We start from the raw sequence: 25,427 nt of genomic DNA on the forward strand, positions 1-25,427 counted from the left end.
AGGCTCTCAGCCTACATTGCCACCATGCCACAGGCCCCAATTGCCGATGAACTGAGGCTCCTAGAAGCACAAGCCCAAACAGACCTTTCCTTGTTAGAACTTGTTCACCTTGGGAAGTCTGTCACAGGGCTGGAGGAGGAGACCCCACAAAGCACTGTTTTCTATGTGTGTGGTTTTCTAGGGGCTCTGGAGAACAAACGTTGTAACTTGCAGAAGGACTAATACATATTCCTAAAATGTATGCTTCTAATTTCAAATACATTTTGGGCAAAAGGAAAAAAAGTATAGTTAAAAACCAACAAGCACAAATAAGCCAACTTTAATAGATATTATTTTGTATTTATATAGCGCCTTCTTCAAGAACCTTTTAAATGCTTTACAGACTTCCTCTCTAATTAATCCCCACAACAACCCTGTGAGGTAGGTATTACTCCCATTTACAAGAGGGAGACTGAAGCACAGAGAGGTTAGGTGACTTGCCCAAGGTCACACAGCTAAGCTCACTGGAGAATGAGGACTCCAGCACCTTGCCTCCCAGCTCCCAGCCACATCCCTCCTGAGAGAATCTTTAATGAAAAGCATCTTTACACAAAGTATCAGGAGGAGCATGTTATGAAAGTGAGGTCTTCCTACGGCCATCATGGAGAGAAAAACCCGATGCTGATGGCTGACACCATAGCACATTTCCTGCCCCTTCCTAAGCCGCCCGGCTCCTGTCTTGAGTAACCTTCTAAAGGCGAAATCCCCATGACAGAAGCTGCATGACTCAGAAGTGGGCTTCACTTACAATATTTACTTTTAGTTATGCTAATTCATAGAAACTTTTGTCCTAATATACAAAATTTGGGACAGCTGCCCAAGCAAACATGTACATAATAACACAGCAGCTAGCCTTATCTGAAACTTGCATCTGCCCTCATCATAATCGCAGGCAAACAAACGACAATCCCCTGAAGTGTGTGCTGGGCGGGTCACCTTTGTCACCTTTCTTTCTCATTCCCCATACCTGCCTTCCCCAGTCCCCAACCCAAACCCTGTATGCTTTTTAAGTTTACTGAGTCTCTGATAAAATTCAAAATGTCTTCCTCAGATCCATCTGCACTATAAATAAAAAGTAAATTTAGAGCCAACACCCAGGAGTCCTTCCCCTGCAAACCGTCCAGCGCAGACCTGAGCCAAGCAGGTCTGCTCGCCTGGAGGCTGGCTCCCATGCTACAACTCACCTCATGGAGAACTTAACTAGGTTTTTCCTGCTTGTGTTTTAACTTCAAAAATGTGTGTGCAAGCAAACACAGTATTCAGTGCTGCACAAGGCCGCCTCGAGGACCCAGCCCCACTGTATGCCTTGTCTCTGAACCCAAAGCTGCAGCAGTGGCATTTCTTAATTCCAACACAATCTGGCGTAGGCCCTCACAGGCCTGTGCTCCTGGCTCTACCTCCCATGCTCTTGGTTGTGGTTCTCTGTGCAATGCTGGCAGATCACAAAACCCAGCCAGGGTAAGGCTTCAGAAACTATCAGAAAGAGTTTGTCAAAGGCCATCTTTTTCTCCCAGCACATCTGTCTACGAAGCCCGATTAGCTAAGTGACCCCGCCACAAATCTGCTTATGGGATGAATAGATGAAGTCATTTCCTGAGCTAAAGGTAGAAAATAAATGTTAATCATAGCAGCACAAAAAAACATTTCTTTTTGCTGTTTGCTTCTCAGTCAACAGTTTTAGTAAAATAGCTTTAGAAAACCAGGGGCTTTATCAACAGGCCACCACCACCACGGCATGCTTCACGGAGGGCAGTGTGAGGCTACCCAGAGTCTGACAGCTTCGACTAGAATCCTCATCCACTTTCTGCAAGCTACATTCAGCCACTGTCCTACCACTTGATGCCTGGCGGGACATGGAGACCCCGTACTGTTTCTTAAACTCCCAACAGGTCTAGTTGTAAGCGTCTGAACACTGTTCCAATAGGACGAGCAGGTCAGGAGGGGGAGGGGCTTCTTTTCGAGATTACTACTTCACCAAAATGTAATCTTCCAAAGGGCGTGAGCTGCCCTGCTGCTAGGGTTCTGGCTGCTCTACTAGTCCTTCCCAAGGCTAAAAAGAGACCGGAAGAACGCGCCGCGCCGCTGCAGCTGTGCATGGTCCTGGAGTTCTGGCTGGCAAGAGTGCCGGCTTCACGCTGCAGCTTCCTTTACCATTCTAGCAACAGGGAATTCCTACTTTACTGAAATTAAAGCTTTAAAAAAGTGACAAACTATAACCAAAGAGGAAATGCTCAGCCAGAGAGTCCCTCCTGACAGCACTGACCCCGCTCACTGCAATCTTGCAATCATCTCATGATTATCTTAGTGATTTCAGCTAGAATGTTTAGGTCACCTTGAAAACAGAAACGAACAACAGGACTACTTCAGCTGACAAACTAATAACATATGCTAAGACTTGCTGGTAGAGTCACTGGCACTTCACACAATGCTTAGACTCAACCAGTTTAAGTAAAATAAATAAGGGAAAAAAGATCATTACAAAGCCAGTCTTTCCCCTTGGGGAATCAAGAAGCCAGTTTTGACCAGCTGTTCCCTCCATGTACATACACTGTATATGATCACACGCTTCTCCAGAGAAGCAGGGTATCTTTGACCTCCTGACACTGGGCTCTGTGTCTGTGCTCTGTGCGTCAGGAAGGCAACTGCAAGGGTTGGGCCCAAAGGTACTTTCCGGGATGCTTGACAAGACCGCCACTGCTCCCATGCACAGTGTACGCATCCCGCACGCTGGTGCACAGTGCAGTGTGCTCAATCAGCCTAGCACATCTAATTCTTCACTGCCCTCCCGAGGAACTGAAATCATCATTGGTGCAATTACTACAGAAAATGTGTTGGCAGCTGGCAGCTGCTTCACACGGGAGCTGGTATCTCTGATTTTACTTCCTTGTGTGAACTGCACAGACAGCATGATTCCTGAGCAAAAAATTCCACTCCTGTCACCGGAAGGGCATGCTAATCCAGTCTCTGCTTTATCGTACGCAAAGTGAGCTCCTGCCCTGAGCGTCCTGCGGCTGTCTGTCTGTCTGTCTGTCGTGCTCTCTCTTCTTGAACATCGCTCGATCCTTTCTGAAACAACCAGAGAAGCCTGTAGAAGCTTCTCCCCACTGTGGCTCCTCTCAGTCCCGAGACTGATAGAAAAGGATGTACCCAGACTCCGAGTTCTTGGAGATATCAGATGTTAATCCGTAGAATTCTTCAATAGCTTGCGCATCGATTTTCTGTAAGACAGAACAGAAACGTCAGCACTTCCAGCTCTGACAAGCATGTTTTAAACTCCAATGAACAGCAGTGTCTATCCCATGTCACTCAGAACGGAGCACACCGTGTTCAGTGTTCTCCACGGCTGAGGAGAAGCCCTGTAGGAAACACCTTGAGCAACAGGTCCAAAGCTGAACACAACAGCTACCCTTGAGCCAGCGCCTCTCCTTGCAAGTGTCAGCCCAACCACATGAAACCCATTAGCTGTCAACTATTTTGGATGTGTAAAAATGGTCAACCCAACAGACTGGCCTAGCGCCAAGGAAGGTGAGAGACGCTGTCAGTAAAGGACCAACACAAGGACTGATCAGAACGGTCCACACTGATGATGCGCCAGTGTCTCAACTGCTCTATCCACCCAAGCCACCCGCAGCCAAGTGCACAGTGAGCAGGAGGCACTGGCGTGCGTGCAGTGGGCACTGTGGGGATGAAGCTTACAGCAATGGAAGGATGAGAGCCAGGCTCAGAGGCACTGTGCAAATGTGCTCACAGAGCACAGGGAACACTAATCACCACCGCAACACAACAAACAGCAACAAAGGCGCCCGCCCGCCTGCCTGCCCGCCCGCCCGCCCGCCCGCCCGCCCGCCTGCCTGCCCGCCTGCCTGCCCGCCTGCCCGCCTGCCCGCCTGCCTGCCCGCCTGCCCGCCTGCCCGCCCGCCTGCCTGCCCGCCTGCCTGCCCGCCTGCCCGCCTGCCCGCCTGCCTGCCCGCCTGCCCGCCTGCCCGCCTGCCCGCCCGCCTGCCTGCCCGCCCGCCTGCCCGCCCGCCTGCCTGCCTGCCTGCCCGCCCGCCTGCCTGCCCGCCCGCCTGCCCGCCCGCCTGCCTGCCCGCCCGCCCGCCTGCCTGCCTGCCCGCCTGCCTGCCCGCCTGCCTGCCCGCCTGCCTGCCTGCCCGCCCGCCTGCCTGCCCGCCCGCCCGCCTGCCCGCCTGCCCGCCTGCCTGCCCGCCTGCCCGCCTGCCTGCCTGCCCGCCTGCCTGCCCGCCCGCCCGCCTGCCCGCCTGCCTGCCCGCCTGCCTGCCTGCCTGCCTGCCCGCCTGCCTGCCTGCCCGCCTGCCTGCCTGCCTGCCTGCCTGCCCGCCTGCCTGCCCGCCTGCCTGCCTGCCTGCCTGCCTGCCCGCCCGGCCGCCCGCCTGCCCGCCTGCCTGCCTGCCTGCCTGCCTGCCTGCCGGGGTGAGGACTCCCTGAACATCCATCTGAGCACGCTCCCCTCTGCAAAGGAGGCCCACACTGCTGTGGAGGCCTGACTGACTGAGAAGGAGGCCCACACTGCTGTGGAGGCCTGACTGACTGAGAAGGAGGCCCACACTGCTGTGGAGGCCTGACTGACTGAGAAGGGCCCCTATGGACTCAGATGTTTGGATGCTTGGTCTCCAGCTGGGGCAGCTGGAAAAGAACTAGGAGGTGTGTCACTGTCAGTGGGCTTTGTGGGTGTATTCCCACTCTCGCCTCTCCCAGGATGGTTTCTCAGCCTCCTGCATGCAGATCAAGGTGTGAGCTCTTCCTGCCTCTATTATGGACTCTAAGCATCTGAAACCATAAGTTCAACTAAATGCTCTATTTTATAAGGTGCCTTGGTCATAGTGCTCTATCAGAGCAACAAAGCCTCACTATATTGGTTTAGACATCTGTACTTGAACTCTGACTACAAAATAATGCCCTGACCAATTCTGTAATTAATACCAGCAGTCCTACGGGAATGAGAAGCTGTGAAGGGAAACAGTAAAGAGACACGCCCAGCTCCAAGGCCATGAAGAAGCTACTTACTTCTACAATGTCGTCATCAAACAACAGCCAGAAATCATGACTCTTCACTATTGCAATATAATGGCCTCGGTTGGGACCACTAAAACAAGAGAAAAAAGAAAAGTTAATTAAAAAGCATTATATTACCTTCTTGTCCTAAATTTCAAAATTAAAAAAAATTTTAAGTGTGTGTGTGTGATACACACACACACACACACAACACACACTGCAGGTGCCCTCCATAGGCCCAAGGAGGGCTTCTGAGCCCTTGGGGCTGGTGTTGGGGCAGGTTTCCGCCTCCTGAGATGGGTGCTGGGAGTCAACTTTCCTGCCCTAGAGGAATGCTATGCGCTGAGAGATCTGGCATGCAGCTAGGTGCCACAGCACTTACTTGGCATGTGTAAGGCTCTGGGTTTAGCCCCCAAATCACACACCCTGCAAGGAAGGGCTACAGGCATACGCATCCACACAGAGAACACATGCCCTGTGGGTTCGAGTGGGACTGTCCATGAATCTGGATGGCTGGGGATGGCGAACACGCACTGCGGGACAGTCAGAGCACTGGACTGTTGCATGTCACATCCACCAGCACTCAAACGCTTCTCATAGTCACTGATGAGAACACACTCACTCACACACTCGGGAACAGTCTGTCCTGCAAAATCTATTCAGGCAGCATCATTTCAACACCAAAACCAAAAAAGTAAAGGAAGCCAACAGATGACAGCCAAGTTCTATAAGCTGCAATATCGGGCCCTTAGACTCAGTCAGACAAGAATGAAAATGAAGGCATAAAGCTAAAGTATTAAAGGTTTAAGCGAAGCGGTGATAAAGTATGTATTTCAAAAGCTAATTTCAAAACAAACTGATCTTGAGAAAGATGAAGAACACTGGAGTCCAGCCAAGTGTGGGAGCACAGACCTGGGATTCCAGCACTGAGGAGACTGAGGCCACCCTGGGCTTCACAACAGATTCTGTCTTTAAAAAAAAAAAAAAAAAAAAAAGATGTGGGGTGCTGGAGAGATGACCCAAAGTTAAGAACACTGGCTACTCCTGCAGAGGATCTAGGTTCAGGTCCCAGCACCCACATGGTGGCTCACAACTATCTGTAACTCCAGTCCCAGACAATCTGATGCCCTCTTCAGGGCTCTGAGGGCACCAGGCACAAACGCAGTCACATGCTCTCCAGAGCCACAGTTACCTTCCACAGTGAACCACAACGGCGACCAGGTCATACATTCTGTCAGGGTTAGTTGCATCTCCTGAAGTGTTAAACAGACGGAGCTCTAAAGGAAACACCACGCGGTATGAAAGCTTTGTGTATCGGTGAAGCTGGTCCATATACTTAAACCTCTTCAGGTGCAGAGCCAGGATCATGGGCAGTTTCTTAACTTTCATCCTGAAACAAAGAGGAAGACAGAATTTCAGAAAACAGTCACTGTGAGCTTGAAAGAATTCTCAAGTTGGTGCAGAAGAATTATGTTCTTGACCCTGTTGAAATCTGACTTTAATACTGGAATAATTCCCCGCCCCCTTCTACGTAGCCCTGGCTGTCCTGGAATTCACTTGTAGTCCAGATTGGCCTCAAACTCACAAAGATTCCCCTGCTTCTGCCTCCTGAGTGCTGGGATTAAAGGCGTGCGCCACCACTACATTCTTAATAAATATGCTTCTGTTAGACATCATTTAGTGGACACATCTCACTTCATGCTTTTTTGATAATGATTTACTTACTTGTATTTATTTTATACTATGGAACTGATACTAAACAAAAAGCAGATGTGAGAAGTTTTGGTTTTGGGTTTTTTTTTTTTTTTTTTAGTTGAAAATGCATCAAAAAAGCAGCAGAGACAGCTGGCAACATCAGCAACTCGTCTGACCCAGGAACGCTAAGGAAGGCGCAGTGCGGTGCTGGGTGAAGATGCTTCATAGAGGAGAGGAGTCCCTGAAGATGCAGAGCACTGTGGCAGCATCAGAAGCTGACAATGACCAATTGAGAGCGGCCAGCAGAGCCAGTCCTCTTACACCTGCAGAAGTGGTCATTTGTCCTCTCCTCCCAAAAGTGACCCACTCTTGATCTAACTGTGACCTGGGGGACAAGTGGAGTGTGGCCAGTGACAATGACTGGCTAAGCAGCAGCTGCAGCAACACCAGAGCTCACCCCAGAGCCAGTTACTGACAGTCTGCTGCTCCGTGAGCCACTACAGCTTTCTGGATCCCAGCCTCGCCTGTGCATCCGGGCAATGCTCACAGCAAAGTACACGGCTGCAGCAAGCACTCTCTCATCGGACAGGTCTGCTCTCTCCCACAACACAGCCGGACCTCACACAGCTCAGCCAATGCGTCCACCAACAGGAAGGCTATGGAGCTTGGTCTCACCCGCCCACCATGACACCTAACCCAAGCATCCTGACAGCAGTTTTCAGGGCAGACACTTCCACAAGCAGCAGGGTACAGAAGGTGCTTTCTAGGAGCTTGATAGATCCCGAGGCACAGAGTTTTATTTACACTAGAGGAATAAATAAACCTATTTCTCACTGGCAAAAATGTCTTGACTGTTTTGGTTCCTACTTTGATTGATAAACACATGCTTAAACCTGATTATAATGACTTAATTGCTCTGCCCAAGTAGCAGGGTGATAAAAGTAGCTTTCCCTGGAGCCTCTGACCTAGTTTCAGGTTCTGGGCCTCACTGACAGTGTCAGATATGGGTTCATCGCAAGCAGTGGCCCTTAAATCCAATCAAAATAAACCTCTCAACATTAATCCTACTGGCTCCTCTCCCCTAAAGAACTGGAACTCCAGGGGGAACGAGAAGACTCTTCATGGAAGCCACCTGCACTCTGAGCAGGGAGACCCAGGGAGGTAGCTTTCCAAAGTCATTGGCCATGCTCCAGGGAGTCACCACAACAAACTCAATGCTCTATCAAGCTAGACGGTGGCATTTCCTTGGTCCACAAGGAGAATGGTTCCTCTCACAACAGTATTAAAGATGAGTTCAGAGTGTTTGCCACAGTTAAGAATCACAAGGTTTAACAATGAGATATCCTCTATGAAGGGATAAAATAATCTGGGAATCAAAGAATTTGGCTTTTAACTGTGAAACATCCTAATGCTATATTTGTTTTCTTCTTCATTGCTATCTCACGCACTGTCGCCTGCCCTCACAGTCAGTTCTCTTCAGAGCAAAGCTCCCATGACTCTCTAATCCTCCACCGACACTTTACATGCTGGCCTTGACCCCTGTACCGCTCCACGCCCCAATCTCATCTTTTTTTCCCTTCTTTTATGAGCAATCCATTTGGACTATTAGGACCAGAAAAGAGCAGTCTGTATAAGCAAGGGAGGAGGGACTGAGGGTATCTGCAGGAGGGATGGGAGAGGGTCAGGCTAGGAGAGAGACCGGTTACTTACAGGGTGCTAACCAAAAATAGAGTATATGTTACAGGTTATTAGATCACACTGTGAACCCCAAGACTGTGTTGTTTATTGGAAAGACTTGTCTTTGGTTGTGGTGTAGCTCAGCCTTAGCACACACCTTTAATCCCTCTGGCTGGAATACAGACAAGCTCTTAGTACTCACCTTTAATCCTAAACAATGAAAGTAAAGTTAGTTTGTAGAAGGAAGCAACCACGTTTTAAAGTGATGTCTAGTTTAGAGGAACAAAGTGACGAATCAGAGAAAGATTTGACAGAATAGGATATGCCCAACTCTCATGAGAACAGAGAGTAAAGAGAGTCTACTTAAGAGCAGGCAAAGAAAGGGGGTGGGGGGGCAGTTTTACCAGGACAGTTATAGACAGGTTGCAAAGAGAACAAGCTAGACACAGGTGAAGACAAAAAAGCAAGAGAATGAGAAGGAACCAGACTAGAACAGACTGCCAAAGTTAGTCTGAGGCCAAACACAGCAATTCAGTCAGAAACTGAAAGAAGCCAGATTGAATCAGTCGGCTTGGAGAGGAGTTTGAGTCATAACAACTGAGTTGACCAGCCAGCCAGAGCTCAGAGAGAACTAGAAAGGGTGAGCTTATTCAGCAGTCAGTCTCAGAGGCTGAAAACACTCTAGGTCTAGATTAGACTGTACTGAGGCCAGAAGCTTCCAGGACGAGACCGAGGTTAGTAGACGGAGGCAGCAACCTCGGAGATGACAATTATATCAAGCGAATAAAAGATACTTTTACAAGTAAAGACAGCAGGAGCCAATCTTCACTCCTGGAGGAGAGAATTACAAAGCTTAAAAAGGAAGCACGGCAGGGAAGCCCATGCTGTCAGCTGCAATGGGAGCCACAGTGAATTCACAAGTCCTGGCTTCCAGGCCAGACAGGTACAGGGCAGAGTTATGATGTCCACACATCCTTTGCTCAGTTCAGAAGCTCAGGAAGCTGAACAGCAAGGCATACATTTCCCACAACAGGACCACACAGCAGCACAGGATCAGCTAGTTCCAAGGTGAGCTCAGAATGTATGAGGGAGCAACAGCCCAGAGGAGCCACAGGGACCTCCCCTAGCCACCAGCTGGGCTGTGGATAACCGGAACACAAAAACAGGAAGAGTAAAGGACTGTCTGGGTGTGCCTCAAGTTTTTAAAATGGCAGTTTAATGAAGAATGACGTATTTGCAATATTTAAATATCTCTACATTAAATACTTAAAAATTACAGCAGGAGAAACCATAGCTTACAAGGAGAATTCCAGGAAATACCTTAACCAAGAGTTGGGTGACAGTGGCAGCAGCAGTGTCGTGTGCAGAGACCCAGCATGGCCAGCAGACTCCCTGGCACTTGGGAACTGAGGTCTAAGGAGCGCCTCAAACCACACTCACCAGCTATGCCCCAGGCCCAAGCTGTTTGCCCAGCACAGTTAACGCTGAGCACCTGCTTCCCTCTGAGGGCCTGGAATTCGGAGCCAAGGAACCGAGAAAGCCTGCATGACAAGCCCGGAATGGCAAACCCGGGCATGGAGCCCGCAAAGAGCTTCCCATGATGTCATTAGGCAGGGGAAATTCAGTGTCTTGTGTCACTTCACTGGAACAGGGCCTCTTGGAAATCTGCCTGGCTTTGTCCTTTGCTCTGTGTCTTTTTCAGTGATGACATTAGCTGTGAGCATGACTGTATACCAAGTACTGAGTCCTAGAAAATCAGCAAGCATAGGGACACACAAATACTGAGGACACACTACAATTACACGCACTTAACAAGATGCACATCTGCAAGACTCCTCTAAGACATCTCAGCCCAACACCTGAAGACAGGAACCACAGATGTAGTGTATGGTTCCGGCCTGGGCACCATTCATCGAGCATTTCTCATGGAGCCGTAACTGCTAAGGCTAACAGTAAGAATGTGGGACTGGAGCTGGAGAGATGGCACAGCTGTAAAAGGCTAAACTCACAAACTAATCGTAGAACTGGAGAGACAGCTCAATGGATAAGAATGTTTGCTTCTTATCCATTGAGTGTGTGTGTGTGTGTGTGTGTGTGTGTGTGTCAAGAAGCAGCACTCAATGTGCAATTCTGCACATCATTTTCAGATAGAAAAGCCTACCCAACATCCCTGGCCACAGAATCATTAAAACAATTTTGAAACAGGCTTGGCAAAATAGTTCTGCCCAAACCTGAAGATCTGAGGTCAATCCCTAGCTGGTAGAAGGATGGAGTCCTGAACGTGGTCCTCTGATCTCTCTGTGTGGTCCCCTGTACACGAGTCAGCACCCCCACACACTCATACCACCACATTCTGATGACCCGAGCCCGGGAGGGAGGCGTCCACGTACCGCTTGTGTGCTTCCTGCTTGCTCCGGCACTCTTCACAGTAGTACTTATATTCACTGCACAGAGTTTCCGTGTTACTGAACCCTCTGTGAGAAACACAAATTGGGCTTGTTAGGGATACCCGAGAATTACTAATTCGCTTAAAAATCTTCTAAACGAAAAGTAAATATGAAACTGCAAAGAAAATAATCCTACACAAACCTTAAGCAGTGAGTAATTGATGTGTTTTGTTCCACGTCAACAGAAAGGTCTAGAAAATCTTCATCTTTGCTGCTTATCTGTAAAACAGGAGTCATTTCAATGACCAGGAAACCAGTTTCCAGCTGCCATACTCAAAAGACACCCACTTGGTCTGAAATAGCAGAAAAGCACCGAGCAACCGTCCACCCCTTACATCTCCTGGATGGGAAGACACCCAACACCTGACCATCTCCCTGGCTGAGGACGAGAATTTCCCTGCTCCCCAGTGACGACACAGGGAGTACACAGTGTCACCCTGGTCCTCAGAAGCACAGGCTCCACCTGGACACCGCCCAGCTGCTCTGGACGAGATCCTCAAGGCCAGGACTTGTAGGACGAGCCACCGAGGTTGGAGACCTGGGTGGGACTGACTTGGCCTGTGATAATGGATATAGACTGATGTCCCTGATGCATCATTGTATGAATGAAACTTGGCAACATCCACATTTAAGGGGAAAAAAATGGAAAAAGGCAAGGCAAGGCGTGTGACTGAAATCAGCCTTGGAAGAACAGAGGAAAGCACAGAGAGGTACAGCAGCGGTGGCTGGCTCCCTTCTGAAACCCTCCACTGTATTCACTGTATCCACGGCACACCTAACTCACGATGGAGTCTGTTCTGGCCTTTACTTTAACACTGTCTGGACATCACTGGCCAATCTTTGCTCCCTGCTGGGCATCTTGAAGGCAAGACTTCCAGCTTAATAATCTTCTACTACCTACTCTCTACTCACCGTCTCTCTGGCAGAGTCGGTTCTTAGATTTGCGTGTAATCAAATAAAGAAACGATGTGTATTTACACACTCCCTAGCTTATTTCGATAAAGGCAGCAACATGAGTATTCACTGTGAATCGGCATAATGATGGCCACAGAACTTATTAGTAGCAAAATAGTACCTACCCCATACAAGTTACATTAATGAATAGTCAAACTTTCGAACAGAATGGCTAATACTGCTTTCTCCTTCAAAAAGCTTTCTTGTCCGTCTTCCCCATCCAATACAAACCTGACTTCAAAGGCCTGGCAGAGTACTCTACAAGTCTCCCAGAGGCCCCAAATCTACATATAAGTCTCACCTATTACTACATTTCTCAACATGTTATGTAACTACTTTGTTTTATTGAAGGCTAAAGTGTGTGTATGTATGTACCAATACATACGTGTACACATATATTGATGTCTTGTAACAGATCAAAGTTCATTATAATAAACATAAAAAACATCCAATTCCCTGATTGTATCCACTATTCCAATGGAAACATTGCTGTAATAACTAGCAATCAAACATTGCCCTGCACCACTGACTGCTGGTTCAGGCAATGAAAAAGGCCCACACCACAGGCAGCCTTTCTCTAGCCAAAAGCATCTTCACAGACTGCTGTAGAATACGCCTCTTCCCTGACCTGGATGAGACCCACCACGAAGACTCACACAGGAAGGGCAACTGTTTCCTAGCGCAAGGCTATCTGATTCTTGGCAACCAATCTAGAGCTTGGTCTTGGCCAAGCGTCCACCCAAAGGGTGCTCCCGTCCTTGAGGGCATGCGGTACTGTTCTATTCCAACAACAACCACATGCACAACTGTAGAAAGGGAACTCCCAGTTGTGAAGGCTTGAAAATGTTTGGCCCAGGGAGTGGCACTATTAGAAGGGGTGGCCCTGTTGGAGTGGGTGTGTCACTGTGGACGTGGGCTTTAAGACCCTCACCCTAGCTGCCTGGAAGCCAGTCTTCTCCTAGTGGCCTTCAGATGTAGATGTAGAACTCTCAGCTCTGCCTGCACCATGTCTGTCTAGATGCTGCCATGCTCCAGCCTTGATGATAATGGACTGAACCACTGACCTGTAAGCCAGCACAAATATATGTTGGTCATGGTATCTGTTCACAGCAGTCATGTGCCACACTGCTGTCATTAACAGCCCACATAGAGGACGGTGACCTTGTAGGATTATTATGGGACTAAGAAGTCCTCACCACCTAGCAACACTGTGGCCATGTCATTGTGCGCAGTGCATAACGCAGGCACTGGATATGCTATCAACCAGCCTACTGTGCTGCTGCTTGTCACCCCAGAGGTGAGCACAGTACAGTTAACTGACGTCAGTTACATGCGTCTCCACAATAGGTTTCTGCTTCCAACTTCATTTCACATCCCTTTATCTTAGCAAAGACTCAGAAGAGAGGAGTACTGTGGAATATGGTGGCAGCACACAGCCCTGTGCTGAGCATGTCCTTTGATGATATTCAAACTCAGCATGGAGGGACCACATTTGGCTCGGTACCTATCCCTGAGGTGAAGACTCGGAGCTATGCTTCCATGACCCTATGTGTCATCTAGTCTTATGTGGTTCTAAAGCCTCTTAAACTATAACAACAGCATGATGCAGACTGCAGTGAGCATCCTGGCATCCTCATGACAAGCACGCAGCACCTGACAGGGCTACACAAAAGCACAGGCAGGGCCTTCAGACTGACAGCTATGCCGATGGACTTACAGTTTCACAAGTAAGACACCTGGTTTCATTAGTTAATGTTCCCTGAAAAATCTCGTGGACCCACGTTGGGTCTGGTGTGCTGTTGTTATCCTCGTTGTCCACATCTCCATTCCGTAATCGGCCATTTTGCTTCTCCTGTTTTCTTTCTTCTTGTAGAATATCAGCAATTGTATTGAGTAGGTAATTTAAGAATTCATGGGCATCTTGTTGCATGTAGTTGTCAAACAGCTCTAAAAATAAAACAGGAAATGAGTGTGTAGTATAAAATCTGGTATTTTATCAGAACTAGAAGCACATACTAATTCTAGACAATGTACAGAGAACAGACAACTACGGCATGTGAACTTCTGACTGATGCATTGGGAAAGAAGGTAAGGGGAATGATGGCTCCATGCCGGCTGGGGGAGGCAGGCAGCAGCAGCTCATCTTCACCACCTGGGTCCTCCTACAACCGCTTCAGTCGAGGCAAACCTGTCAGAAGGAGCCGACACCGCTTACTAACGAGGCTGAGCAAACTCTGAGAGCCCGCTTATGCTTACGAAAGGAAATTACCGGGCAGGCCATGCGCTCCACAGTCTGATTTAGCAGGAGAGGAGTGAGGCTTTTCAAAACTCCCACAGCCAACTGTCATGCAGTCAGGTGTGGATCTGCCATCAAGTATTTTCCACTCAGGTCACATGATCACTACAGTCCACCCCGATTCTGAACTCCAAGAACGGCCTTCCCAGCAGCCATGGACAGACATGGCACACACACTGGCTGCTCCTTGAATCCCCCAGGTGCACGTGAGTTCTCTGCAGTCAGTAGGCTAGGGCCTGCTTTGTATAGTACCTGGGGACTTTATTTTACAAGGGCTGAAAAAGTAAAGTCTTCCTGCCAGGAAAAACGAAGCAAATAAAATAAAATACGCCTCCCCCAACCCCCACTGCGAGCCCACTAACTGAAAAGAGCTGCAGTAGTAAACTTTGCTTTTACATCCTCAAGCACAGCGAGGAAACCCACAACTGTCTCTTTTAAAGCAAACACAGGGTGGGAATGTAGCTCAGTGGTGGAGCACTTGCATCCTGAGACCCTAGGTCAACTCCTAGCGCCTCACTATACACACACACACACACACACACACACACATGCCAACACACAACAACAACATACATCTTTAGAAAAAGAGTAGGGAATGTCTAAGACAGAAACTACGAAATGCTGTTTTTAAGCTACAGATGAACACATTAAAGTCCGCTCCATGCATTAGGTCATTTCCAAAGCCAGGGCCTTTACAACATTCCCCTGGTGAGTGTGGCTGTTGGATCAAGACTGTCTGAAGCTACAGGCAGTGTCATTCACCTGAGACGCGTTTCTCAGTCACCACCAGGGACCCGGCACATGCAGCTGTAACAGATTCTGAGCACTGAGAACACAGAACTGTAAGCTCAGAGGCCCCCACGGCTGCACTGGCTCCCACGGCTGCACTGGCTCCCACGGCTACCGTTGATGATGATGCTAGGGAACACTGGCTTCACAGACAGCATGAATAAAGGACAGAGTAAAAGAGGAGTACACACTACGTATCAGTCACCCATGTGTGCTAGAACAAACATAAGACCAACTCCTAAACCTTTGCAAAGGTAGAAGAAAACCAACTAGAAAACTGACAAAGGAGATGAACAGGTGGCACAGACTAAAAATTCAGATCCTTAGCAATACTTAACTAACTGGGAGACGAAAGCTAAAACAGGGAAAGCACGATTTTGGCCATCACTTTGCCAGTGTGAGAACATGCCTTACTTGGCTTGAGTGGAAAGGGTCATTCGTCAGCACTGGCGCTAGGGCAATAGTGGAACGGCAGGCATGCGCTGAAGGGCAGTCTGCATGGAGGTTCTAACAAAATGCCGTCTAGCGCTCAAGAGTGCAGCCAGGTGAATCTGGTCGCACAAGGAAACAGAAGTCTGCAGATATCCGAAATGCTTCTGAAAAGAATGGGTCAAGTTTAAGTCATGGTATGGCTCTGCTATGGTCGTGAGGGAACAGCTCTCGGTGAACATGGAGCATGGCTACATTTCCAAAACACTCAGTAGGAAGGAGGCGGAGTCTGTACTGCTCCATCCAACCCGACCTGCACTTTCTCTGCGGACTTGATTAAGTGCATATAGAAAGCGCTGCTAAGATCCAGCTGGTCCTCGGGAGTCTAGTTTCTCTGTGGATTCTCTCAGACCACACATCATATTGATTATCCACTGAACAATACAGTGCAGCGTGTTGTGCAAGCCTCCCCACCCCGCTCTCCACCTGCGTGCTGCATACCCTTCCCATCCGGCTGCTTCTTAAGCCCTTTCAGTGTTTTTCCTTCCTTTCTTAGACAGGGTCGCACTCTATAACTCAGGCTGGTCTGTACCTCATAGCAATCCTCATGCTTCAGTCACCAGTGCTGCGACTCTAGGTGGGAGCCACCATTCCTGTGCCTCAGCCTGCCCCATTTCCACCACAACTTACCCAGTGGAAGGTGGCTCCCCTGACTTGGCCCACAAGGTCTCCCTAGATTCTATACTGAGAGTAACAAGTTTGACTTGTAGATCTGAGTCTTTCTACCTCCTGTACTGCAGAGTAAATTCCCACAAATCCTGCCCAGCTCGTTCCTGCCCAGCTCTCGCACGCACACTCAAACCCATTCTGCAAATTTCAATCTCAAACCAATGCAGTAATAATGCAGCTGGAGTGGCCCTTCACTTCTGCCTGCTGGACTCCAGCCCCCAAAACCCCCCTGTGAGACATATAAGAGCCCAAAGCCCATGAGTCCCAAGGCTGCCACATGCCCTACTCCAAACAGAATTAATTAACATCAATTTGATCTTTAGCTCTCTATACTTGCATGCTGCTATTTGCCCATCAGGGACAGTTGATCCAAAGCACTGTGGCCCACTTCCCATTCCTACCCAGCAAGAGCACTGCAGCCCACCCCTGCACTGAGTGTATGCTGCTGACCACTCTACAAACCCTCTCATGGTTCCATCTGAAACCGTGCAAATCATACTACAGGCTCCAGGAGGCTCTAAAGGTGAGATAACGAAGTCAATGACCTTTAACCTTTGCTCTCAGTGTGACAAACCCTCTCTGAGGCACGCACTACTTCCTAATGCTGGGGCTCCCCCTCCACTGTCCACCCTCCCCACTGCTTCTGGGCGTTGTGTCTCACCTACCTCTGACTTGCCAGCCTGCAGCTGCCACTTCTAACTTACTTCATGCTTGCTTGAGTATCAGAGCCCGCCAAAGGAAAAGCATAAAGATCTATCCATACAGAGAGCCACCACCCTTTCACTGACTCTAAATGCCAACTTCTCCCAACTCACTGGTGGCCTGATTCACAGACCACCCCAATATCCACCACAACCTTAATATCTCAGTGTCAAGGTCACTTCCTCGAATGAACCTCTTTTTCTTTAAATACAAAAACAGCAAAACAAAATGAGACAGCTTTTCACTTGCTCACTAGTGTTAAGAACCAGAAGAATGATAAAAAGACATTAGAAAATCAGAATGGCCGGGCGGTGGTGGTGCACGCCTTTAATCCCAGCACTTGGGAGGCAAAGGCAGGTGGATTTCTGAGTTCGAGGCCAGCCTGGTCTACAGAGTGAGTTCCAGGACAGCCAGGGCTACAGAGAAACCCTGTCTCGAAAAACAAAAAGGAAAAAAAAAAAAAAAAAAAAAGAAAGAAAGAAAGAAAGAAAGAAAGAAAGAAAGAAAAAATCAGAATGGCCTGGGTGATGCCTCTTACCTGTGACCTTGACACTGGAGGCTGAGACATAGTGAGTTTGTTTAGTTTGATGCCAAGCTGAGTTAGAGTTCAAGGCTTCAGAGGAGATGCAAGGGAGAGGGAAGGCAGGGCGAGGAAGTGAAGGGAGGCAGGAAGCCTTTCTAAGAGTGGCTGGGAAGCTAGTTGCCAGCTTCCATGATTACCTCACGGCAGTGGGCAGCACACACTGGATCAACGCCACCATCTCTCTCTAACACTGGAACCTTCCCTTAAAAGGCACTTTCACGTATATGCACGCTCTTTCAAAACAACTGCTATGTTTATTCTTCAAAAATGCAAACGAGTTTTTAATGAAAATCCTCTTGGGGAGGAGAAAGGAGTCCACGTAGCAGCGGCTCCAGATCCCTGAAAAGCGCCCTATCTTGAACTTCAGAAATGATGCACGAGGCAGGGCAGCAGCCCCACATGTCCTCAGGAAATGGTATGCTCAGGATCCCAGCACCCTGCAACCCCCGGACGGACGATGGCTACTTACGGTTTAAAGGGATCAGCAGGATTATACAGATATCAACTCACAGCCAGAGGGAAGAGCTGAAGGGTCGCACTGTACTGCTTACAATGGCCACGTTTTCTTCCTAATACAGAAATAGCTAGAGCTTTCACAAGAAAGCAGTGTGCTGTTCTTAGGTGAAACACAACTGGATAAAGTAAACATGAGAAGTATACTCAAATCTTTCTAACAGGTGTCATTTACAAACATCTGGTGTGTGCTCATTTGCAGCACGCCCAGGCTTACACACACGGATTTATGTTTTCAGTGACACATGACTTTATCATCACTCCACTCTTCACATTCAGATCCCTTCAGAACCAGACCCTTCCTTAGTCAGCACAGCTGCATTGCTAGCACAGCAGGGGTGGCGGCAGGGATCCAGGATGTGCTTAATGTTTTTTGAATGAATGAATGAACAAATAAATGAATGAACTGAACAAAAAACAGGTGTTCAAACAGCTATAAAATGTACAAAAAGACATGGCTCATAACGTGAACAAATGTATATACACATACATACATACATACATGTCATATCTAGTATACAGGCTAAGGTTTATGAAGTCAGACAAAGCTCAAAGCCACTGATAAGGTTCAAGGCCACCTTAAGGTCTGAGAACTGCTCAGCTGACAGTGAGCACTGACAGTCACCTCACTCACCTGTGCTGCATTTCCTCCAAGGTAAAATGGCGCCTACAGGAAGCAGCACTGGCTAGAGGGGGTCACGGTGTCCCTGAGGACTGCAGCAGCCCTGCCTTACCCTCCAATGCTGTTCTCACCATCCAATACCCATCCATGCATGGGGCTCCTGTCCCAATGACACCTACAGCCCCTGACAGCTTCCCAGACCACCCTCCAGTGCACCTCACGGCACTCTGCTTCCATCCCACTCACCTAGGCGGCCAGGTGGCCTCTAATCTCACCTGAGCAAGAGTGTCCCTACACCCACACTAGATGACTGCTCACACTTCCATGCCACCTCTGCTTGTTTCTCCTTCCTAGTAAAGCCACACCGCATACACACAGAGTTGTGGGCACCTGCCTCCCCTGTGGAGGGTCAGGCCTCCACAGGGCTGGTGCACAACAGGAAATCAGTATGCAATGATCAATGTGAACAAGTACCTAGCCATCAAAGATAGCTCCGGGTGTGGTGGCGCACGCCTTTAATCCCAGCACTCAGCCAGGGCTACACAGAGAAACCCTGTCTCCAAAAACAAAACAAAACAAACAAACAAACAAAAGAGTGTTGCTGTGGAGCTGAAGGAGTCACTACCTGTGGGGAGCGCCTGTGCCTGTGCACATACCAGGAGTTAAAACCTAAGAACACAGATTTGTTGAATTAGTAGAAGCCAAAGTCTGTTCCTTCTCCAAATAGCCAAACAATTAACAAATGGAAGCGGCATGCGTAAACAACGAGGGTGACTGTACTGAGAATGCTTGTGCCTCTAACCGTGACCCGGGACGGAGGAGGTCAAGGCAGGTGGGCAGCCCGACAGGGCTTCCCAGAGATTGAAAGGAAAGCATATGGCGGGGAAGACAGTAACCTACTTTCATCTATACACCCACAAAATTCTCAAGGAGAAACCCAAAACCCTGAGGAAAATATTAATGTATTCCAAATCATATTTATAGATGCCAACAATACCAAGAAATAAGAATAGAGAGTATGAGAAGACACGTTTATCATAAACATTTAACCTGGCATCTGTCTCACTGAAGCAGGTAGTAAGGAGTCTGCTGCTTTATTCATTTACTCTTCCTAGACACACACAAAACCAAAACCAAAACCCAACAACAGCAACTTTAAAAACCCTCTACAAACCAGGAAAAGTCTTCAAGCGTGTAACTGAATAGGATGTTCAAAACACTGCTGTTAACTCAGGGCTTGGGCCACTGCTCGCTTGCTCATTTATGCTCGCTCGCGCGCTCTCTCTCTCTTTCCTCTCTCTCTCTCTCTCTCTCTCTCTCTCTCTCTGTGTATGTGTGTGTGCGCGCGTGCACTAGCTCAAGTGTGTACTCAGCTTGACCTGTGCCCAGCATCAATCAAAGCACAGGTAATCAATTTAAAGGCTTACTGCTCCACACCTGAAAACTACCATGTGCTCTGTGTAAACACAGAGGCTTTCCCAGCAGACACTCCTGCAGAGGTGAGCAGCACACAGACAAGAGGACAGGACTGCACTACATTACTTTAAACCACATTCTGAAGGCTTAAGTCTGAGTTTCTTTTTTTCCCCTCCTTTTTTGGTTTTCAAGATGGGGTTTCTCTGTGTAGCCCCGGCTGTCCTAGAACTTGCTCTGAAGACCAGGCTGGCCTTGAACTCAGAAATCCACCTGCCTCTGTCTCCTGAGTGCTGGGATTAAAGGCGTGTGCCACCACGGCCCAGCTTTTTTTTTTTTTTTTTTTTTTTTTTTTTTTCTTAAAAACAGAAAAAAAAAACCAAAAACCCTGTGCAGATCTAGAATCTAAACAAGTAAATGCCTCTCATGAGAGGGAAATGTGGTCTGCAAGAAAGACTCAAATGTTCTGTATATGAGGAAAACAAACACCTCTTACACCTCTTCAGAATGCCCATTGGCTTCAACAACAGCCCCTAACGGTGCCAGTCAGTCTAGAAGTCAGTGGATAGCTCTTCCTAGACTCATTCCAATTCACTGAATGAGCAATGTAAGTGAGCACCTTAAAGGCACCATACCATTACACACTGGTATACTCAGCAAGCAGTCATAAAGACCTCAGTCATGGCCATGAGTATCGTACGTGAGAGGGAGATCAAACTCAACAACGATTCACCATCACCTCTACACTGATCTGAGGCAGCAGCACTGCCATAGAGACAGAACTGGCTTAGGAAGGAAGGGAGCCAAGCACCAACTCGGCCACTTCCCAGGGACTCTGCAACCTTGGGCAAAATGATGCACATCTCATGGAAGTAATGTCTAACTTAAAGTCTTGTAAAAATTAAATGAGAAGTACCTCAAATTAGAAAGAGATGGACCAGGCAGTAGTGGCAATGGCACACACTTTCAGATCCTGGCACTCAGGAGGCAAAATTAGGCAGATCTTTGTGAGTTCAAGGCCAGCCTGGTCTAAGAATGAGTTCCAGGACAGCCAGGGCTATATAGAGAAACCCTGCCACAAACAAAACAAAAATGCAAAACAAAACAACAATAACAACAAATAGGAAAGAAAACAGACGGGAATTCTCAGTGGCTTAACTGATGTGATTTTTGTTTTGTGGGCAGAGCAAGGAGAATAAGGCGCTCTCTATCTTAAGATTTTTGTTTTAAGAGAAATGAATTAACATAGGAAAGCAATGTACAACCAACCTCCCATGGAACTGTGCTTTTGTTTTGTTTTGCTTTGTTTTTACAGGGTGGATACAGGGATAGAGCATCTCACTCGGTCCAGGCCAGCCACAAACTGATGATCTCCACGTTGCAGGCTGAGTGCCGGAGTTCCGGGCACGTGCCACACAGAAGGCACAACCAACCACTCCAGAGAGAAATGTCAAGTGGGCAGAAGAGAGCAGGGGCTCCACTCTCTCGGGCACGTGTGGTTTCAGCTGAGTGCCATACTCCTCCCAACACTGATCAACCTCACACAAACCTCTGGAGCTGAAACAGGAGCCCCACGCCTCTGCTCCCCCAGAGGCTTATGTGTTTGCATACTTGGGTCCAGTTATTGATGCTGGGCGGTAGGCTATGGAAACTTCCTACAGTAGTAGTCACTGGCGAAGGTGTGAACTTTTACATCTCCTGTTCTTTCTGTGTGCTTCCTGTGTCTGGTTGAAATGTGGTCTAACGGGCAGACCGGACTTTCTGCTGCTATGTTCCCAGACAAAACAAAACACACTCCCAACACAGTCTGAGGTACAAACAGATGATGCTCAAAAAAAATAAATAAATAAAAAAGAAACCCTGCGTGTTACAGCATGCTCTGTTCACCTTCCTAGGACATAAGCAACAGCACAGAGGAACTAGAAGAATTACCGTTCTCTTTCCGCAACCTTGTGATGAACTTCTTGGGCGGGATCACGCCGACCTTCTTCTTCTGGGTGGCTATGCTGTGGAAGAGGTCTGCCAGGCAGGTGAGAAGGCTCTCCTTTTTTCTGGGCTGACTTTTGTACGCTAGAACTTTTTCCCGAAATGGACGACAAAAATAAAGTGCTTGAAGAACTGAGTTGCAGTAGCAGGTATTCCCAAACTACGAGAGGAAAGAATGATGCCGTTAAATGTGAAGAAGGCAGCTGTGAGGAGCGAGCCCCGGGGAAAGCAGAGGACTGCGCTCTCCGTCCTGCAGCCCATTATTAACTCCAGTCAGATCGTAAGTGGTTTACGTCGTGATTTTAAATACGACTCACAGGCCAGCTGTGGTCCCCTTTAATCTCAGCACTCAGTAGGCAGAGGCAGGCAGGCCTCTGAGTTTAAGGCCAGCCTGGTCTACAGAGTGAGTTCCAGGACAGCCAGGGCTACACAGAGAAACCCTGTCTCAAAAACAAACAAACAAACAACAACAAAAACCAAATCCCAGATCGGGTGTGGTGGCGCACGCCTTTAATCCCAGCACTCGGGAGGCAGAGGCAGGCGGATTTCTGAGTTCGAGGCCAGCCTGGTCTACAAAGTGAGCTCCAGGACAGCCAGAGCTATAAAGAGAAACCCTGTCTCGAAAAAAAAAAAAAAACCAAATCCCTCAACACAAACTCTTCCAAGAAATATACCAAAATAAACATTTTCTGTCAAGGTCACACGGGCACTAACATACCAAGCACAAACAGAAAGCTGGCTGGGCTGTCAGCATGGAGGATGAGAGAGGCTGCAGGCAGAGCTGGCAATGGTGGCATTACCCCTGCAGGTCTCAGGGAAGTGCTGCTGCCCCTTACTCAACCAACCCTTCCCTTCAAAACTGTTCCCCTCCCATGGGGACACTGCCTGACAGAGCCAACACAGAAAGGGTAAGACCTCCCTTCTCTGAGGTAAAGGGAACCATCACCCACCAAGCTAAAAGCAAATACAGGAGCTGTGTAGAGTCACAGCAGCAAGGCAGAACCAGGCCCGGCCCATGGCTCCAAGTTAAAGCTTATTCTGTTTGCATGTTCTTCTCCAAGAGACAAAGCCCTCAGAACAGCTACAGTCTTTTTTCTTTTTTTAAGAAGTCGGATTTAAAAAGATATGAAGGTCTGTGAGAACATGAAACTTCTCATCTTAATGTCTGCTTGGGCGGGAGAAGCAAGCACTGGCTTCATTCAGAAAGACACTGTGAAATGAAGACTTCCCAGGACAGCTACTGAAGTCTAGGCTGCAGCTCTCTGGTACTATTGGCTAGCTCCAGAGAAAGTAAGTACCCCTGCAGTATACACATCACTAAGACTCATTATTAATTAGCCATCATCATTTTCATCTTCAAAGTAGAATCCGTACCACAACCATAGAAATCTAACGGTCAACACATTCTGGTTCTGTCAAAGAGCGACACATCCATGATCGGGACAATAACCAGCATTTGGATATCCTTATCAGAAGACATGTAACAGATATTTAACACCTTCCACAGAAATAAGAGAAAAACACAACACCTCATAGTTACATCAGAAAGGTTAAGACAACAAGGACTCATTGTCTGTAAAAAAAACAAAACTACAAGATGCAAATGGCACAGGCTGAGAAACCAGAGGGCAGTGTGTACGCGTACTGAGAAGACTACAAGCCAGGCTCTGTCTTAGTCAGGTTACTACTGCTCTGAGGGAACTCCATGACCAAAAGCAACTGGGAGAGGAAAGGGTTCATTTGGCTTAGACTTCCACATTGGAGTAAATCACCGAAGAAAGTCAGGACAGGAACTCAAACAGGGCAGGATCCTGGAGACAGGAGCTGATGCAGAGGCCATGGAGGAGTGTTGTTAACTGGCTTGCTCCTCATGACTTGCTCAGTCTGCTTTCTTATAGAACCCAGGACCACCAGCCCAGGGATGGCACCACCCAGTGGGCTGGCATCCCCCATGGACTATTAATTAAGAACATGCCCTACAGGCTTAGTACAGTGTGATTTTCAGGCAATTCCTTAATTGAGGCTCCCTTCTCTCGTCAAGCTGACAGAAAACTTTCCAGTGTAGCCCCACTGTGTCAACACAGCCAATCCATCTTCTGACGCAGCACTACCCAGCCCCGAGTCCTGCCATTGGATAGTTTTCCTTAATCAGTTCTATCAAGGAAATCATTAAGGAGAGTTAGAATTCTTTCTCAACAGTTGATATTAAATCCTCACAATAATTAATAACCCCCCTGTGGTGGCTTGAATATGCTTGGAGGTGTGGCCTTGGAGTAGGTGTGACCTTGTTGGAGGAAGCGTGTCACTGTGGGGGTGGGCTTTGAGACCCTCCCTCCTAGGTGCCTGAGGAGAGTCTGCTCCTAGCTTCCTTTGGTAGAAGATGAAGAACTCTAAGCTCCTCCAGCACCATGGGTGCTGCTGTGCTTCCTGTCATGATGAGAATGAACTAAACTCAGCCCCAATTAAATATTGACTTTTATAAGAATTGCCTTGGTCATGGAGTCTGTTCACAGCAGGAAAGCCCAAATTAAGACAACACACACACACACCCTTCTTTTGTTTTTCAATACAGGGTTTGTCTTTGTATAGCCATGGTTGTCCTGGAACACACTATGTAGACTAACTCACAGAGATCCTCCAGCCTCTGCCTCCTAAGAGCTGGGATTAAAGATGTGTGCCACCATTCCTGGCTTTAAAAACTTCGAAGAGGGGGCTGGAGAGATGGCTCAGCGGTTAAGAGCACTGACTGCTCTTCCAGAGGTCCTGAGTTCAAATTCCAGCAACCACCATAAATGGTTGCTGGTGGCTCAAAACCATCCATAATGAGATCTGACGCCCTCTTCTGGAATGTCTAAAGACAGCTACAGTGTACTTAGATTTAAAAAACAAAACAAAAACAAAACAAAACAAAAAAAAACCTTTGAAGAGGGAGTCAGACAGCCTGAAATTGGAGTTAGAAGTGACTAAGGGCCAACTGAGTATACCAAGAGCCAAACTTTCCCCAGATCCTAAGATACTTTTAAAAATTCATATTCATATGTGTGGACATGCATGTGTATGGTGAGCTAGCATTTTTACCTGTTCAGCCATCTCCCAATGGCCACTATGAAAATACCTTCTTCAACCAGTCAGCCCTGGTGACCCCAACCTCTGCATCTGCCCAAGTGGTCCAAAGGCTATGAATTAATCTAGAAGCCTTTTCCACTCCCACCCCTGCCCCCACCACCCCCCGTGTAGACAGACTGTGCTGCTCACTCCCACTCTATCCTACTGCCCATGCCTCCATGCCAACTCCTCCTTTATCCTGTCCAGTAGCTGACCACACCCGTGTCATCACATCTGTGGAGAGTCAGGGCACCTGGACAATCTAGATAGAGCCCTGGACCGGCTTTCTTTGACCAGGAACTCTGGCATCTCTGGAACACAACCCCAAACAGGCTGTGTCTGCCAGATGGACAGACACAAGACAAGACTGGAACACAACCCCAAACAGGCTGTGTCTGCCAGATGGACAGACACAAGACAAGACTGGAACACAAC

General features: G+C 48.2%; 1 protein-coding gene across 1 annotated transcript in view; it reads right to left on the reverse strand.

Annotated features, from left to right (window-relative positions):
* Positions 1 to 288: 288 nt before the first annotated feature.
* Positions 289 to 25,427, reverse strand: part of Usp12 (ubiquitin specific peptidase 12) — a 54,329-nt gene continuing 29,190 nt past the window's right edge. The window contains exons 3-9 of the mRNA XM_021163215.2: positions 21,834 to 22,047; positions 13,543 to 13,772; positions 11,014 to 11,090; positions 10,815 to 10,898; positions 6,245 to 6,442; positions 5,065 to 5,143; positions 289 to 3,257 (exon numbers count right to left, since the gene is read on the reverse strand). Of these exons, the coding sequence (XP_021018874.1) occupies positions 3,156 to 3,257; positions 5,065 to 5,143; positions 6,245 to 6,442; positions 10,815 to 10,898; positions 11,014 to 11,090; positions 13,543 to 13,772; positions 21,834 to 22,047 (984 nt within the window). The 3' untranslated portion in view covers positions 289 to 3,155. The remainder of the gene's footprint in view (positions 3,258 to 5,064; positions 5,144 to 6,244; positions 6,443 to 10,814; positions 10,899 to 11,013; positions 11,091 to 13,542; positions 13,773 to 21,833; positions 22,048 to 25,427) is intronic.

The sequence above is a fragment of the Mus caroli genome, unplaced genomic scaffold, assembly GCF_978045245.1.
Source record: "Mus caroli unplaced genomic scaffold, Mus_caroli_1 scaffold_4, whole genome shotgun sequence".
Classification (NCBI taxonomy): Eukaryota; Metazoa; Chordata; class Mammalia; order Rodentia; family Muridae; genus Mus; species Mus caroli.